The following is a 19,441-nucleotide window of genomic DNA, read 5'->3' on the forward strand; positions in this document are numbered from 1 at the left end:
CAGATTAAGCATGTTTTAATGCTGGCATTCACAAAATTATTATTCCTTTAGAGTAACTGAAAGTAATATTTCAGGCTACATTAGCTATCCTGGACAAACTAGACATAGATTCTGAAAAACCGAGCGAGGAAGAAGTGGCTAGAATGTTCAGTTACGAGGAAGCTTATTATAAAGGAACACTGACCAGATGGCAGAAAATCAAACCGAAAATATGGGCCCTCTTCGATGAACCATACTCTTCATCGTCTGCCAAGGTACCTCCGATCAATGTGCAGCATCGAAATGTGATTATTAATTTTTACTAACAATTGGTCTTTTTTAGGCAACGTTAGCACATGCTAATTGTACTAAGTGTAACGATTTAACTTGCACGTTTGCATGATTATTGTATTAAGCGTCTATTCAATTAGCATGTGAGAATTTGCGGTGCATTCGCGAGAGCCAATAGTACTCTAATTGCCCTATGCTAATGCTTACTGCACGTAATTGAAGTAGCTTTAATAGCTCTAGAACGTTAAAAAAACCTTAAGCACATTTTACTTCTTATAATCCCAAGAATTGCGTTGCGTTCATTGTAATTTCGGAATTCAAAGCCAGACATGTTAAAACAAGCAGACTATATTTTCCATAAATTTATTTCATTTTTGGTTCTGGTTTATTTCACTGTTTGGAGAGTATGAAGTTTTCAGAAAATGGATAATGGAAATGGAAATCTGTTAAAGGTTTGCCTTCAAATTGACAATCTTGGATATTAGAACTTAGAAACGTGTTAATACTGTTTGCCCGACGCTTTACAACCCATCGTTCCAAGCTAGAAAGCCTCTATGACGATTTACGTCTTCACTGCTGCCTCAAAGTTGGAACATGTATCGATTAAAACAACATTTACCTTTTTACTTGAGTTTAAGCCCAATAAATATATAAAGTGCACATTTTCTGAACATTAATATTTAACCTAGCCATAAAAGGTAGTAGCTATAAATGTTCATGTTTCCTCGGTTCTTTGAGGTAAAAATTCAATATTGGCTTTTTCCTGCTCGAAGCTTCACTTGGAAGTTAATCTGAAATATGTCGTCCAACAGTATTTCGGAAAACCGTAATAGAATTTGCACTAATGTTTTGTTGGATAATTAATTGTTGGCTATAGCACCTACAATTTCCCAGGTAACTTCGGTTACTTATTCCAAAACAGTTAGCTCATATTATCTTAAACATCTGATTTCTTGCAAGGAAAAGGCGATTAAACACTTTCATAAACGATAGGGCTATACATTTTCAGCTCGATCGAATACTTCCTGCAACTGGCAGTTGTCCTACTGATATTGGAATTTCATTTAACTTTATTGTTCTAAAACAATGCTCAAACATTTAATTTAAATTGCGCCAATGCCTCGAAGAAAAAAAAAACAGCAAACAGGGTTAAGTTGTGTCAACAGACCCAACGCAACTGATGTCAAGTGTTTTGTATTCGGCTCTATTGAAATGAAAGTGTCTCGCATAAATTGTGTGGGAGGAAAGACTTTTTTTGCAAGTAATTGAGCAGAAATTGAGACCAACAAGTAGGAGTGGTAATTATGTGAAATGGTGTCTGGTAAACTGGGCTAAATTACACAGGCTCTTCCGAAAAACGTGGTTTTAAATTCGAATACTTATTTAAAATGTGAAAATAGGCAGAAGCTATTTAATTTGCATTGAATCAAGAAAAGTACTATTCCTCCACACCCATTAAATAAACAGGTTTTTAAAAAACGCCTATTATTTAATTTGTATTTTTATTAAATCAAACGGTTTCGAAATCGAAATGAAAACTGATGCTTTAACGGTTTAATCTAAAATTTCATAAAGGAGTTTGGCATAACAAAAAACACCCCGAATTAAGGATTGCTGTGTCTATCACAAATTTTTCGCTTTCTTTGAATCCACTATTTCATTCATTAGAGTTAGTTTTACATTATCTTTTTTTACTAATTGTTAATAAATTTATACGTTATACAATGAAGGGTATTTTTTCCGTAAATTGCTAAAGATCTGTTGAGTTTAATAATAGGGTATGTCGTGTGAAACGTGTTCAGAATCTTATTTTTTTCGTATTTAAATTAAACAAATTGCTTTAAAAATTTGGTACTCCTTGTATTTGGTTTTTATACAAGGTATCGTACCTTTTTAGAATTTTCAGTTTGTTTGATAAATAATGTTTGGCAAAGCATGCAAGTTAAGAAACATTTAATCTAAATATTAGTTTAGAAAAATCGATGAAAATTGTGCAATTTTATATATTTTAATTAGTAAATTCTGGACTGACACAGTTGGAACGCTATAATTGACTCGATGTTGTCATTTATCAGTTTAAAAAAGAAAACTTTCAAAAATGCATTTAATACGGTTTTAAACAATTTATTATCCTGAGATTATTTTGCATTATCTACAATTCCAAATCAAAATCAATTCCTGGGCTTCAGTCATTCATTGTGTATTTATCAATTAAAATACGTTAGTACGTAGTTTCGGGGTTTTCCACCATCATCAGTTTCTCTAAAATAACAGAAAGTACTCACTAACTCACTGAAATACATGTATTTTAGTGTGTGATATGATGAAGCTGTTGACGAGCTGTGATTATTTTTTAAATTAATGAAAATTTTTTTTTACTATCTGTTATTTTAGAGACACTGATGATGGTGGAAAACACCGACACGTATTTTAGTTGATAAATAGACAATAAATGACTGAAGCCCAGGAATTGATTTTGATTTGGAATTGAAACACAGTCAGGAAAGTATGTACAATTATGTACAATGTCATGGTTTCAGTGCATTTTTGAATGAAACGCCGACATTAGAAGAAATGAAGAACTGTTTATTATTTAATCGCCCCATTCATTCCCATTTTTTTCCTAGTGTTTTCCAAAACCCCGTCATACCAGAAATGCATAAAAATCGTGTTATATTAAAAACTTACTCCATACGAGGTATTCGAGTAATTAGGAATTTTATTTGAATGGATTTATGCGAAAGTGTGTCGGCATTCATCTAATTTAATACCCGGCCTACTCAGCAGTCTTTTATGGGAATTAATGGCACTACAAAATAAAACCGACAAAACCAGCAAGTTTAATGTAAAGTGGAGTTGCCTTCAAAAACATTTCCGCCGATTGCAACGAAAAGCCATATTAATTTCGGTTCGATTGGAATTCGCTTTTACTTGTCTATGAAAAGCAAACGTATTTATGCCTTTCAGTATTTGTGATTGGGTTTAGTTGGACGCATTGCAAGCTGATAGCAAGTTTATTCATTAATCCTAAATGAATATCATAGATGGACAAATTATGAATTTAGTCAGCCATTTAAAAGCAAAAGCCAACAAAAATTGTTCTTCAAAAATTTGATTCTTGAAAACCAGACCATACGAATTATCTTCGAGATTTTCAAGAGTTATCATTCTATATGCAAATATTAAGACAAATGTGTGAATTTCTGTAATCATGTAAGTAACACTCGTTACAGATATTGTTCTGCAATATCAGATATTGTTCTGTTCCCTATAAGAAGAATTTGGCAGCCTCTTTCGAATGTTCACTTTATAGTTAAAGTCGAAATGCGATAATGAACGAGGCGGCGTCAGTGAATCTGAAATTTCAAATTGCTTTTAGCTATTTGGCAACTGGAGTTTTTTCCATTTCTGGAGCACCTTTATCTGATTGTTAGGTGAACCCTTTGCAATTTACCAGATGGAAATCACATTAGGATGAATAGAAATTATAATTGATCTGCTCCTTTTCGAGAATTTATGGTCTACGTTTTGGAAACTCGCAATTCTGCAGTCATATTTCATAAGAAAACCTATTGTAGAATGGACGAAATGCGCACAAAATTCGCACATTTCTGTCGATGCCGCCGGCCTGTATGTTTGTAAAATTCAAATTCAGTTTTTTTAATATACGTTAGACCGTATGATATAAAGTCTCAAGATAGAATTAAACCAAGTTTAATAGATACACTATCTATCTATCTCACTTATAAGATGGTTTAAATTTCCTCTGAAGAAATGTTAATTTTGTCTAGTTTATAGAACTTTTTATATGTTGACATTGCAAATTTCTGAATGAAAGACTAAATAATTTAAGTAAGTATAGTGTAAGTAAGTACATCTTTCTAAATGTGTTAATATTTTACATTATCCGTGGATTTTCTAATAGGTATCATGCTTCCTTGAAATGGTGTATATTTAAATTTTTTGAAACATGTTTTTAATTAATCGTACTAGTTATAGTAGGAATAACACAATCAGGGCCCGTGCAACTAATGCGAGATTCTATAGAAGCATTTGTTCTAAAAACTTTTTTCGAGATGGTTGTTATTACAAGCCTAGCAAAATAGTCGTAACTGCGCCGAAATACCGTTTCCGTACTTTGTACCTTGCAAGCTCAATTATTTAATATTAAAAAAACATCCTCCAAGCTCCAAGTATAATTATGAAAAGCGTTTGACCTGATTGTTGATCATGTATCTACCCCTAACTAAACGTTTTATATCTGTTGAAATCTACCTTCTTATGTTATTTTCGTGAATAGTCTTCTAAATGCATCTATCATCAGTATCAGCTTATAGGTCCGGATCGTGCTTATGTATGTTATTCCTGATAATAAGTTCTATAATTTAATGGACAAAACATGAGTTTGTAAAATGGAAGCCATTGCTCGTTTGTTAACCAGTAGTTACTTAAAATTTCATGTGGACTCAAATGCGGACACGAAACTCAGATTGCATTGGTACTGAATCTATACAGCTTAACTCCTCGTTATGCAGAAAACTAATTTAATAACTTAATTTTTCAAAACTACCGAATAGATGGATTGCAGAAATTACAAAAATGCATGTAAAATTAAAACAATCTGATAAAAAACGATTCTTGTCTACTGAGCCTCTTCGCAGAAATTTGTCAATACAATAACACCAAAACATAAATGAAAACTCATTTCGGGCAAACCAATTCGTTATTTGTCTTCAAACGGAAAAATAATAACAACCATCCACTTACATCAAGAATCTATTAAAATTTCAATCCATGGGTCATTTGCTGCAAAGTTCCATCCATCATAATCCTAATCGTCCATTGGGACTATTTGCCACGTGGACCTAAGTTTCGTGCTTCGATTCACTCGACTGAAAACTTCCATTCCAGCTTTAACCAGAGTTCGCGCCTCATGTAACTTACTTTATTCCAGATAGTAATATGAACATTTTTACGAGAATTGAAGTATTTAAGTCTAATCTAAAACATCTATTCGTTACAAAGGGGTTATTGGTTTCATGAACTATTATTATTTAAATCGATTTTGTAATCAGGATGGGCCCAAGAACAGCCAATGTAATTGAAGTGAATATTTTCGGCAATAAATCTTAGTTCAAGTGTTATCGTTGAAAGGGCGGAATTGACGTAACATTTGCCCCGAGCTTGTTGCATTTTCCTAAATTATAGCTTCAAATTTGAATTTTCTTAAATGCATATTAAACTATGTTTCATCCATTTCAACAGTAAGTAACCTCAGAACGCCAAAGCAAGATAACTTTGATGCGGACATTAAACTATAACATTTACACAAGCCTCTTTAGGGCCCAAGTAAGAGATTAAAGGAACATTTGTACTGCTGTTCTCAAAGTTGAATGTCTTAAGGACATCTCTTTAATAGATTTTAACTTGTCTTAATTAGCGTGTTACCACTCTCCAATTTTTTGCCGTTTAATCATTTAAGAGTAAATTGTCTTTTAAGTAAAGTGCCTAAATATGATGAGTTACATCGCATCAATTTTTACTTTTGTGGCTTTGCATCTTGTGACTACGAATAAGAGCAGCACTTTAAAATTGGGTTGCATCCGATAATTTAATACAGTAAAATAAACGCCAGTCAGGTATTTGCTGGCAGCACGATCCCAAGTTTCTCTAAAATCGCGCAAAATGCAACTTGTTGCTTGCTCATAAATATACTTGCTGGACTCAAAACTAGTTGATGTTTGTATTAAACTTCCTACTTACTCATCTATTGTTCTCGTTTTTCTTAAATTGCCTTGTTTTATCCAGTTGTAAGACTAATAATTCAATCCTCTGTTGTTCTCTTCGCACGTGGTGTTTTCGTAATTTCTGTTTGTAATAGTTAATATCCTTGCTTAATCTCTCTGGTCCATTCGGCAGTTTAATTGCGACTTTTTCATAAGTTTCACATGTTAACGTACTCACTTTTTTTGCCTTCACATTCACCCATGTCTCGATTTTAACTCTCAATCTCTACTCTGACTCTCTGTAATCTTGCTCATATTTCTTTTGTATTGTCATTGCTGTTATGTGTTTTTCTGTTAATCAAATAGTATAGCTGAAACTAAGTTGCTTTATTGGTTTGTAGGCGGACACATATTTTAAAACCTGTTTCACATCTCGCTAGGCGTAGAGTTTTAGATAGATTTTGCTACATCTGAAAATTTTGCTTACTTCACGAATCTGTGAGTTGTTTTTCTTCGAATCAATCAATCAATTTAACATAATTGGTTTAGCATAGAAGTTTAGTAATTCTATAGGACAGTCTGTATTATTTTCGAATTTGAATTTGTTTCATATTTTTCTTGTAGATTCGCCAGTTTTTGGATTGTTGTGTTTTCTATTTTCTACTGTTTTGTTTTTCGCTTGTTGATTTTTCAAGGTTCAGAAAAAACATATTAACGCCTTTTTTACCCTTTCCTACTGTATTTATTCTTGTTGTCATGTCAAAAATCGTACAACTTCATTTTTAGACATTATTTTCATTTAAAGTGTTCCAGTTTTCCAGCACTATACTAGATGGTTTTAAACTATTCCTGTGGAGTCAAAACTAACACCAAAATCCGTCAATTGCAATATTTAAACTTTTATACGAAGGTACAAAGCAATATGGAAATGGATTTCGTGAGTTAACATTAATTGCCTTCTTGAAAGCTAAGTTAACAACAAAGACTAATCTTGAAAACTCTAAATTCAAGGCAACATGTTGCAATGCATTCATTTCTTCGTATGTCCAGCCCAGTGGTAATAAAAGGGGGTCGCTGTTTATGTTGTGGAAAACCCGTTTCATGTAATTTACTCTTAAATTTCATCCGCAAATTGAGTCCAAAACCTGAAACATGCCTAGGGCCGGCTAATGGCTTAAATTGGATATACCTAAGGCCGACGTGAAGACATAAAAGCTGTCGACCGTTTGCGCTCAGAAAGGTCCACTCTATAAATTAGATGGTCAAAAAAAGAGTTCTTTGAATTGCAATTCGATTTTTCCCAAAGCGTTTTTGTTAACGTTTTGTCAATTTGCACTGCACTCGAAGTTTAATAATAGTGTTTCAAAATCAGTTCCTGACATTGTGGCAAAGCATATACAAAATATTATTTTTAAAAGAAACGAAGGAGGTCTAGGAGCAGTCATCAAATATTTGTATAAGCGCACGCCCGTTTCGTATAAAAGTGTGTTGTATATTTTCATTTATCGTCAGATGAACATTTTAACTTGCTTGTTGAGATTGAAATTTTGAAAATGTATTTGTCGGAAACACGAGTTTCTGATAGTGGACGAGTTTTTTCAAGGTCTGCTAAAGATGCTCAATTAAACAGCTTTCCTTCCACAAATCGATGTTTTGGTCACCAGGCTGGGTTTGTTTTTCAGTACAAGTATAGCGTGTTTTGATACCAACATACTTTATCCTATTATGAGAGATTTTGCAAGGTACAGTCATTTAATAAATTTATTTTTCCAGTAATTGTAAAATATTAGACACACTGTTTTAATTTGATTTAAAAAATATACACGAAAAAGCGTCTCAAGCCCGAGAGCTTTTAGTTGATTTTAGACACCTTCTATTTTACACGGCTGAACACAAAAAATATAACGGCACAATCAAGTGCACACATGGTTTTCCGTAAAATATCAAATATAAAACGAAGCAAGCAGATTAAAACTTGAATAAAATATAATCAAATAAAACAGTTAAGGTTGTAAGAAATTTACTTCAAAAAAGCAATTGCTTGTTAAGGAGATTTTGAAAATGTATTTGTTGGAAACACGAGTTTCTGATAGTGGACGAGTTTTTTCAGGGTCTGCTAAAGATACTCAATTAAACAGCTTTCCTTCCACAAATCGATGATTTGGTCACCAGGCTGGGTTTGTTTTTCAGTACAAGTATAGCGTGTTTTGCTACCAACATACTTTATCCTGTTATGAGAGATTTTGCAAGGTACAAAGCCATTTAATAAATTTATTTTTCCAGTAATTGCAAAATATTATAAACACTGTGTTCATTTGATTTAAAAAATATACACGAAAAAGTATCTCAAGCCCGAGAGCTTTTAGTTGATTTTAGACACCTTCTATTTTACACGGCTGAACACAAAAAATATAATTGCACAATCAAGTGCACACATGCTTTTCCGTAATATATCAAATATAAAACGAAGCAAGCAGATTAAACTTGAATAAAAAATAATCCAATAGAACAGTTAAAGTTGTAAGAAATTTACTTCAAAAAAGCAATTGAAGGTATTAATTTTATTAATTTCTACCGGTAACTGCAGTTTTCATGTCTATAAGGAAGCTTAGCAAAATGCACTTTGCTAATGAAGCACGCCACCAAGTAATTGAACTCAATTGAAAGTTGGTCATTGAAAAGACGTCTTAATCAGTAATTCGCGTTTCAAGTTATAATAATCCGCGACAAGCCAAATTATAGAACTTCGATGACTTTGGTAATTTCGGAAGTCATTGGCAAGTGAGGATGGAAATGGAATATTAATGTCAGTGGGGCATTGATTTGAACGTTGCCAACAAAGGAAATGGGTAATAATGCATTCGAGTGAAATTCATGATTATGAAAATTTGAATTTTTAAGTGAAAGTTCGTGAAAAAGCTGTGAAACGCAAATCTATAAGGTTCTTTTTTATTAAAAACATCAATATAGAATCGTACGTATTACCATGCTGGTTGTCTAATATAAAAAGCGAAACTTAATTAAAATTTATAATCAGCAGAATCAAGATGTTATAAAGCAGAACCAAGATGTTAATAAATGGACAGACGAATCAATGGGTTGGGTTATCGAATGAAAGTACAGACATAAATAATCCAATAAAACTAAAATGAACTTGTAGGGAAAGAGGCAATGTCGCCAAATGGTAGAAAAGCGCATTATCAAGGAAAAACCTTGAGAAAGTCGGCGAAAACAACTTTATATTCAATTGATGTAAGAACGATTGAACTGAAGAAGATCAACAGATTTTTTGCTACCGAAAAAATTGATGACTCCTTACAAAGCAGCAGAAAGGCGCAGAAATGGACACATAGAAATGTAGTGTCATTCACAGAATTTCTCTCTAATTATGTCGCTCGATAAATATACGGATATTTCCTGACGGCTCACTTCGTACCTGATAAACATCCCAACTTCCTAGTTAACAGCACTTCTCAACTTAAAAGCCAAGCAAAATTTCTAAGCTGTAATATTTTCTCTTTATAGGCAATTAGAAAACCCGTAAAAATTACGTCGTAAAAATTATCGAGTTATGCTGCTTAAGCACCATTTAAAAATGCTGTTTAGAGTTATTGGGCGATCATTTCTAGATGATAAAGTAGCAATTATTGTTGTAAAAGAAATAAGCCAAAATTGACAAAAATTGTCAGTTACTCAATAATAACGAACTTTTTTATGTGTAAGTAAGTGCCTTTTTGGGTCTAATGGTAATCGTAATATTTTTAAAAAGTAAAGTCTTGACAGTTAAATTAGGATTAGTAGAAATTAGCACAAGAAGCCGCGTAGAATTTAAACTTGAAACATTAAATAAAAGCAAATAACATCTAGTTTTAGTTGTTTGATTAAATTATTAAGCACGTGAAATAATATTTCTACGTAATTAATTCCACATCTAGCTTGGCTCTAATACATTATTTATATCCCGTTTTTTTCATTGCACGGAAAAGATTCATCATCGAATTCCCATTACCTTTTATTGAAAATCAAACATTTTCTTTTTCAGATAGTCGCTGGGGCATCGGTATTCTTTATTTGCGCTTCCGTTTTCTCTTTTTGTTTGAAAACCCATTCGGAAATGCGAGTGAAATGCGAAAACAATAAGGAACCAAACTGCACCGAACCGCATCCATATTTCCTTACCGTAGACCATTTTTGCAATGCCTGGTTTACGTTTGAATTATCAGTACGACTAATTGTAAGTATTTAAGTGCGTTAGGATTTTAACTTGTATTAACAGACCTTTATTTTCAACTTTGATGCATTTTAAATGTGAAGCTCTTCCAATGTAGATCCAACCTTTGTGGCTTTTTACCACTTTTGGGTTTATATTATCCAAATTATTGTACCGCGCTAATTTCAAATTTTTAACAACAGCTTGCATATTAATTAATGTGCGTACATTCTATGAAGAAAATGAAAGAGTATGAAATTAAATTCGGTAAAAAAATTAAATTTGAAGAAGAGTTCAGAAATGTATTTATACGAACCCATTATAGTAAAAGTGTAATTTTATCAAGTTATTATGCGGAAAAATTAATTTAAGTCCAATTTTCTAACAAGTTTTTAAGTACGATAATTACCAAAAACAGGAACAGGTAAGTACTTAAGGGCATTCCAACACAGACAGATTATAAGAGATTTTCTTCCCCATCAGACTATTGTTTTTACTTTTTGTCAAATACTATACTGGTTCCATCATATCCCACCATATTCCATTGCAGCATAATATTTTGTACAACTGCCCTATAAATAAAACTTTAAAAAATATGTCACTTAATAGCCGTTGGCTGGAAGGGCTTAGAACTTCTTTAACTGTAACACGATCTTTATAGGGGCCTGTTTGTGAAATATAATATACCGAATTGAAGCCTTGGGCTTCTAAATGAACTTGGAAAAGTTTGAATTTGAAACAGTTATGCTGTTCTGTTTAACTAATGCAATAACGTCCAATTTCTATTTCACCATGCCTTGCTTCAATCTACTTTTCGCGTTAAACTAAATTATGAATGTAGACGTTGTTCTTGCAGATTTTTTATAAACTTGTTTTAGGTTTCTCCGAACGTAATCGAATTCATCAAATCCCCAGTAAACGTAATTGATTTTGCCGCCACACTCAGCTTTTATATCGACATGATCCTGATATTCGAGAAAAAAAGTCAATTGTTGGATTTTTTCAGCATAATTAGGATTTTGAGACTTTTTAAACTAACAAGGTAAGTTTACGTGCTGTGCTCGCTTACAGAAAGGCAGTTTCAGAATTTTCTTAATAACTAATAAGGTACCTAATCAATAATTATTCTAAAATGTTGAAAACGTAACCGCTCTTACAACATATGTCGTTTGAACATAGACGGCATTCTGAACAATGACGATAAGAGTTATTGGAGATAAAGAAATTAAAACGAGATGTATTAAAACTCAAACAAACACATTTTTTCTAATAACAGTTCTGAAGATAAAACTAGTCGGTTTTTGGGGTTTTTAGGTCCTCCTAATAGTTATTTACTAAACCAGTAGGATATGAATATTATTAACGCACGCATGTGAAGATTTACACGACGAGGCTATAGGTCGAGTCGGGTAATCAGATAATTGGAAATGTTATAATTAGTTTTATAATTAGTTCAAGCGATGATCTGCTATGTGATATTGAAAACGAAGTTTTTAATGTTGTTTCAGAGCTTGTGATTCAGCAATATCAGATGGCAGATCATCGCTGAAACTTATTTTAAAATGTGCAATTTTAAGACACAAATTTGACAATAAACGACAGGTTTATTACCGCACTAGTTCGCCAATAAACATCATTAAGACATTTGAAAGAGTACCAAATCATAGTCATTATGTAACAGTTGTAGATAAAACATTTTACAACGGCCTAAAAACCCACCAATTTCAAGGAACGCCCTCGAAAGTAAATTTATTTCGAAGTTTTAAAGATGCTTAGGGCCTTATGGAAACGGTTCCGGACATGAGTTCTTATAACAAAATAAATAAGTAAATTAATAAGTTTTACATCGAAGACTCTGTTTTGAGTATTAACAATTTTTAGACACGAATAAATTACCTTAAATAACTTTATATTTCCATGATACATTTGTTGTTTCAGCGTGCAACATAAGATTGTTGAAACTCTTATAAGCACGTACATTTTCATGCGAATTAAGTGAAAAAAAAAGTAAAAAGCGGCTATTTTTTTCGAAAATGGATTAGCTGAAAAATCAAACAAAATATTAATAGCGAATATCTGGAGTGCAACCCACAATAAAATGTTTAAAAATGTTGCTGAATTTCATGAGCAGGGCAATCGATCATGATTAGTGAAAATATTTACTAATCAGATTTTTTAATACAGAAGGAAAGAGCTGATCGCAAATTTGGATTAGGTTTTGCCACATTTTTAAAACGTATATAACAGAAATATATTGGTATGTTTTGCTAATACAGTTGCAAGTACAACTTGTGTTTTAGTCTATTCATAACTCATTCGGGCAGTTTATGCACTATTAATGTATTTGTCCGTGGGTGTTGTTTGTGAACCACGAATAGTCCAAGTTATCCCTTAGTCCCGAAAAGGGGCTACAAAATTACGTAAAGCTTTGTGCTACTATTCCTGCCGCACTAATTGGCACACTGGCACACATTGGATATTTAAGCTAAATTGGCAAAATTTCACGAATAATAGAGAAGCTCATAAACTATTAAAATTTCAATTAGATTTCAAACATTATGCATTTTAATTACTGTTATATCAATATTGCAATATATGGTTCGAAATTCGAATTGACGAATTTAATTCTAATATATATTTTTAATTGTGCGAATAATAAATACTTGAATATCAGAGACAACGAAATGATTGTGGGGTATTTCCGTAAAATGGGATGATTATAAACCTATTTCTACGCCCATGCGGAGTTCCCTGAACTCTGAGCTCCTATATCATGGGGTTAAATGAGATTTACTGATTATCTGGCGAGACATATGTTTACATATTAGATATATTTATATCAGCAAGGTGAACACGAAATGTACAAGATGTTTCCAAATAATAAACTAAAGTAACAGCTTTCTAGTCAGCTGCAGAAGTTGAAAAAAGACGTTTTAAGTGAAACATTTCAATCAAATTTGATTTTGGCTTCAATATTCATGTTTTCTCCTTGATTAAACCGACTGTGATCTACTCACTCTTGGCGAAGCTTTAGTAGAGAGCCACTACTAATAAACTGTATATACGTAAACTTTTTCTGTATTAAATAATATTTATATAAACAGCCACTTTGGTCCTAACCGTTATTTAAATTGAAAATCGGATATCAATTTGATTGGAAAACAACGCCCAATGCGAGAATAAACAAAAAATATACCACAATGGAAAATACCGCAGGAAATATAAGTAATTATTTGATAGTTAATTGAGATAATTTCGTTTTCAGACATTCACCGGGATTAAAAATCCTTATCCATACATTTAAGGCATCAGCAAAGGAACTAGCTCTTTTGGTGTTTTTTCTGATTTTAGGAATAGTTTTCTTTGCCAGTCTTGTATATTATGCAGAAAAGACGCAGGTGAGTCTCTCTTACTAACTTAAAGGCAACAACTTCTAGTTTCATTTTATATTCAAATTTTTTCGAATTATCTTCTATATCAGTTTACGTTAGAAAGTCAAATGTATTCACTTGCTCTGTTTGAGTTTTGCTCAGTACGTGTGTAAGTGCGCAAAAATCAATCAATCTAAAACATAATTTTTACTATTACCAGCAATATTTTTCAAAAGTAAAAAGTAAGTATTTTCCTTATAAAAGACCCGTAATTTTAATAACTTTCTTGTAATACTTAGTTTTATAGAGTTATTCTTAAGTCTCACTTTTCTGCAGACCCTTATATGCATTTAATATTTAATCAATTGAAACTTTCCAGTATTATGGTAGTTTGTCTTATCATCAGCCTATACGCTAACATTAAAATACCCTGTTATCTAACGATTAAGTTTTTTGCAGGATAATGAAAAAAATAATTTCAAGAGTATACCAGAAGGCTTATGGTGGGCAATTGTGACAATGACTACAGTGGGATATGGCGACATGGCCCCGAAAACATATGCAGGAATGTTTGTAGGGGCTTTATGCGCTTTAGCAGGCGTCCTTACCATTGCGCTGCCGGTGCCTGTGATAGTTTCAAATTTCTCCATGTTTTATTCTCACACGCAGGTAAAGTTCAGATCAGAAAAAAACAATTAAAATAAATACAATTTAGACATCGTACTGTTTTGACTGTAAGCAGACACAATTATTTAGTAGACAAAGTGATTATGGTTGTTCTGGTATTTAACAATTACTATTGTCCCTCTACAAACGTTGTAAGTCTCTGTATATAAGTCAAAGAAATTTTAAACCGCCTTTTTGCGGTTTAAAACGGTTTTTAACAACGTTTCCCACTTAATGGAAGCTTCTTTATTTACCAAAAAGTTATAAATCTTCTTCATATATATTTTTCTTACTTAATAGCTTGCTATTGGTTTTGTTACCACCTAAACTTAAGTTATTCTGAGTTTTAGTTTTGCTTTTAGGCGCGAGCAAAACTTCCCAAGCGGAGGCGAAGAGTTTTGCCTGTTGAACAGCCCAGACGAAAGAACAAGCCAGATGGTATAGGAAATCGTCGAGTAAATGCTATCAAACATCACCATCCTGCCATTATGAAAGATGCGTTTGGAACAAAAATTGGTAATTATCTCAAACTGTGTGTAATTTGCGCCAAATTTATTAGAACTAGATCAGTAGAACCACGTGAATACTAATAGCTAATTTTAATAAACTGGCAAACCAGATGTTACTTTCTCAACTATTTAATTATATGCAAAGAACAAAAACACAAACTATGGTTAGCCGCCCACTAATTATCATTAGTATGCAAGGAAAAAAATTTCTAAATTTACTTTCGTATTAACTGCGCCCCCTTTTGGTGTACTACGAAATAATTGGGAAATCCGCGCAAGGTTTTTGTTAATTTCCCGCTTGTATTTCCACATCGATTTTATTTGTCGAGCCGCTGTAGATTCAAGTTTTAAATCAGAGATAACGCCACCTTTTAAAATTGGAATCGGTTACTTGAGGTAATATGAGAATAAAAATTAAAAACAAAGAGGGAAAAGTAATAATCCAATTACAAGCCGTATAAAAGTAAAAACAAAACATATGAATTGCTTCTTGAAAACTTGAAAACTGAAATGCCTGATTGGCCCAAAAGCAGGTTTAATGACCTGTTTGACCAACGCAAGAACTTTTGAAAGGCATGATGACGTTCCGCCCGTCTTTATTGAACAGTTTCTGTAAAAGAAGATGATTAATTAAATACACGGTTATAACTACCCGAAATCTTCTCTTCTATAAGACCAACAATTCTGGAAATGTAGGCTGAATTCTAGATTCCTTTATTCTAGGCAATGCAAATGGAATTCCTGTGATTAACTTGGCACTAGAAGGACCCTCTATTCCCAGCATTGCGGTGTTACCACATAACAATCCATTTAATTTTCAAAATCCACAAGGTAAGGGATAATCGTAACTTAAAATTTTTGTAGAAAAGCGATTTTGTTGTACCATTAATTGCAAATTAGAGGAATTGAAAAAACCGGTATCTCATCAATAACAAGTTACATTTTCTTTTCTGTATACACATATGTTCCACCGATATAATTAATTTTTTTTCATAAAACTCAAATTCAAAAAGTTGATTTTTTCGAATTTTAAACAAAATAAACAGTTACGGTAGGCTTTAAAAGGCAGGCTCTCATACCGTAAACAAAAAGGGAGTATAAGCAGCTTTGAATGGTTCATAAAGCTGAAGGCATGAAACCTTAACTGAAATGCACTAGGGAGATGGAATATTCATACGTTGTGTAAACTTAATTAACATTTCACTGATTTTTAGGCCTTTATTCTCATGAGGAATGAGCACAGTAAACGTCCATAGTAAAACGTTCATAAATGTCACTTTACTTGCAAAAAGGATCAAAGATCGATTTTAGAGATATTTGCGAAGCACAGGAGTGATTAGAGTATCTTGACTTGCAAATCCTGCGGCGTTTTAGGGCTAATGGGGTTTTAAATCTCTTTTTATGCGTTCCCGTGGACGATCGATTTTGATTTTGGCGTATTGGCCTGACGGAGGTCAAACTATTTGAAGCAGAAAAATATAGTAATAGGAGGAAATTGAAAACTGTTGGTTAATGGGGTTTCGCATTTGACAACCTTTTTAACAATGCCCTATAGAAGCTTTGTCTACGACAGCTTCCTAAATGTGTTTTCATACATACTATACTAGGGCGATTTTTATTCGTTTTGTAAATTTTTGCAAAATGGAACGGAAATTATTTTCACCTGAGAATAGACTAGCAGCTATTATAACACCTTTTTCTTTTACAGCTTTATGCTTTAGTGCAATTTTTCATGGGGACTAGTAATATTGAAGAATTAAGCTCAAAAAATCTAAAACAGAAATGTTGCTCTGGCAAATACAGATCAATTTAACAGCTGCATAATCCTAAACCGACAACAACCCGAAATAACTCTGCAAAAGCCTAAGGAGAGAACCACATCTGAAAGTAAACATGGTCTCAGCCAAAAGAAATGTAGAAATAGTATATAGAAATAATATAGAAATAATTGATAAAAGTTTAGAAAGACCCGAAAAAACGTCATCAAATTACTCCATAATTGTACTTCGTACTGCAGATTAAACACTAATAAAATTGTATGGATAGCAGATACCTGGCAACAACACTTCACTTGCTTGAGTACGTTCAGTACATTTGAGCTTCTCCTGATAACGGAGATAACGTCCAAAACAAGCTGCAGCAGAACAATGACTCAAACGACAATGTAAAATTAAGTGATACTCGTACATCGAGTAAACGGAGCGTTTCGATATGTATTTGATGAAGCTTACATTTTCCGGGATCAGTTTTACTTGAGCTACATAAACTACGTAAAGTTAGTTATATAGACAAACAAAAAAAGCTGTATGAACTTTAATAATCTCCCATTAATTTCCAATTGTTTTGTGTAACTAGGAGGTTGCATCTTTGTATAAATCAACCATTCAGAATTTTTATTCGGTTCGTCACAAGTCACTTTTCCATAATCAACATCTCAAAGCCGTCCAAACACCACTGTTTGATGATTTGGAAGTGTTTGGGGCCCCACGTAGGCTTTCATTGATTTAACATAAACATTTCGTTTATCTTGACTAGAACAAGGCGAAAGGGAAAACCTACGGCATGAGAAATCGGAACGCGTCTGTCTTTTTTGAGAAATAATGGATACTGATGGTTTCCGTTCCATAATTTTTTAAGGCGTTTTAGTTGAATAAAAGACACTGGCGAAAGCAAAAGTCTAAAACAGGGATTATTAATCACAGCTGAATATGTATAAAAATATTTTAAACAATTGAAAACCCAAACCATCCAAATTTCATAAAAAACGCTACTTAGCCGTTGATTTCTAGGATTACTACTTCCAAATTATGCGGGTGAATTTACATTTGTACATTCACTTACTTCAGTCGTTCTGTTGTAAGCTCTTAAGTTCTGTTGCCTCTCTAGGTAGAATTCATTCATCTTTGACTCACCTGAAATTAATCGAAAACTGAATTATAACAAGTCAAGAAAAATGAAATATGCATTACAAATTAAAATTAGTAAATTTACAACGCAAGAGCTTAAAGAGTAAAAGAGGGAAAAAGTTGATATAAAGTATCAACTTTTTCTGAATTGTTTAGACACTTAGCTTCTAAATAATATTAATGATCTTATTTTTATATATTTCATATCTTATAATAATATAAAACAACCTTCAAACACCTTGGCATTATTGTAGTGTAATAATTTTATAAAACTTGTTTCAGTCATTCTACCAGCAATACCTTCCAGTGGATCTCCTAGCATGGCAATAACTCCACTACGCTCACAATCATCAACAGGTGGCAGTGTAGAAACATTACCATTGCAGCCAAAATATCTTCCAGGTAATTTACTTTGGAAAGCAGCTGTTCTAAGGTCCAACTTAACGTTAACTTTCAACTTAACTACAATATTGTTTTCAGGATTCTACAGAGAAACTACTTCAGAGCCAAGAGAAGTAGCTGCTTTGATGGCGCCGCAAGAAAGCAGCCCACCCAGAAAGCGATCTTTTTCAAATCGAATATATCCCCTTGAAAACGTTAAAGAAAATGAAATTAATTTAGCGACTGTATCAGCCATAGCAATTGGAAGTTCCACGGAAGTTCTGGTTAGCATCATTGAGAATCAAGCTAGACTGAGAAGAAACTCGTTTCTTTCAGGTACATCATCTCTATCTTCTAACTGTATATCATACAAAAATGATTTCTTCAGTTTCCATCAAATAACGCACAATTTTCGAAGAAATAAATTAAATTGTATTAATTCTGGTCCTACAATATTTTAATTAAATCATTAATTAAAATCAATTTTAATCAATTAATCATGTTCACTTTCTTTCAAAGTTGTCCAAATTAGGAGGGCATTTGTTCTTGAAAATATTTATTTCTGATTGAAAATTTTGAACTAGAAGCTAGTATTTTTCGTCGCTGCCAAGTATTTGTTGTTTCAGTCAATTCAGTTGGAAGTGAGGCCAAATTGAATTCTCCATTGGAAGAGGAGCAGGAAAACAACTTTTTCACAAATCCTAGCACGGAACTAACCACTATCCTGAATTCACCTAAAGAAGAAAATGATAATAGGTTGATGGAAGATACGTTTATTATCACTAATGAACAAAACCCTGTTAATAATAATTCTGATTGCGCCCTGACCAAATGTAAAACTTTAAGCCAAGCGAGCGTCGTTGTCTAGATGTATTTTACCATTGAATGTTTTATAAATAAAGTTTCTGATAAATTCGATAAGGATTTTATTTTTTACCTAGAATACGAATATTATCGATAGTTCTTTCTTCAAAGTAGATAGTTGACTAATGCGGAATGCAAATGAAACTGTCCTAACCTGCTAAAAGAGAAAAACGTTTGATTTTTATCATATTTTGAAGGACTTTTAAGACGATTGTTTTAAGAAAAATTATCAAGTACTAATTTATCACTCGAAATATTATCGAAGAGGGAGTCAACTTTTAACGTGATTAAGTACGTACAACATAAAAATTCAATACTAAATAATTCCAGTCTGCCGCTTAACATTTTAAACACATACTTACAAACAATTTGCCGAAAAAGATTGATTTTAAATGCCTACTGCTTTTTGTTATGTATAATGTTAAACAGGTTGCTCAGTTCAGCAATTCCACAACGCACAGGCATGAACTTGATAAGAATTTTGTTCCCTTTAACAGTTGCGATAAGATTTCAAAATTGCCCTGTCTGAACTATATAA

General features: G+C 32.8%; 1 protein-coding gene across 4 annotated transcripts in view; it reads left to right on the forward strand.

Annotated features, from left to right (window-relative positions):
• Positions 1–18,957, forward strand: part of LOC109538357 (potassium voltage-gated channel protein Shaw) — an 86,025-nt gene extending 67,068 nt beyond the window's left edge. The window contains exons 4-13 of one of the 4 annotated variants that reach the window (XM_048663626.1): positions 75–284; positions 10,039–10,230; positions 11,085–11,248; positions 13,472–13,604; positions 14,037–14,246; positions 14,606–14,759; positions 15,476–15,583; positions 17,941–18,060; positions 18,139–18,375; positions 18,666–18,957. In XM_048663626.1, the coding sequence (XP_048519583.1) occupies positions 75–284; positions 10,039–10,230; positions 11,085–11,248; positions 13,472–13,604; positions 14,037–14,246; positions 14,606–14,759; positions 15,476–15,583; positions 17,941–18,060; positions 18,139–18,375; positions 18,666–18,907 (1,770 nt within the window). In that variant the 3' untranslated portion in view covers positions 18,908–18,957. Of the gene's footprint in view, positions 1–74; positions 285–6,788; positions 6,934–10,038; positions 10,231–11,084; positions 11,249–13,471; positions 13,605–14,036; positions 14,247–14,605; positions 14,760–15,475; positions 15,584–17,940; positions 18,061–18,138; positions 18,376–18,665 lie in introns of those variants that run through there. The other 3 variants (XM_019905570.2, XM_048663628.1, XM_048663627.1) reach the window with 3 other exon arrangements.
• Positions 18,958–19,441: the final 484 nt, after the last annotated feature.

This window comes from Dendroctonus ponderosae, unplaced genomic scaffold (assembly GCF_020466585.1).
Source record: "Dendroctonus ponderosae isolate FM_Combo_2020 unplaced genomic scaffold, Dpon_F_20191213v2 Dpon_F_20191213_2, whole genome shotgun sequence".
In the NCBI taxonomy this organism is placed as follows: Eukaryota; Metazoa; Arthropoda; class Insecta; order Coleoptera; family Curculionidae; genus Dendroctonus; species Dendroctonus ponderosae.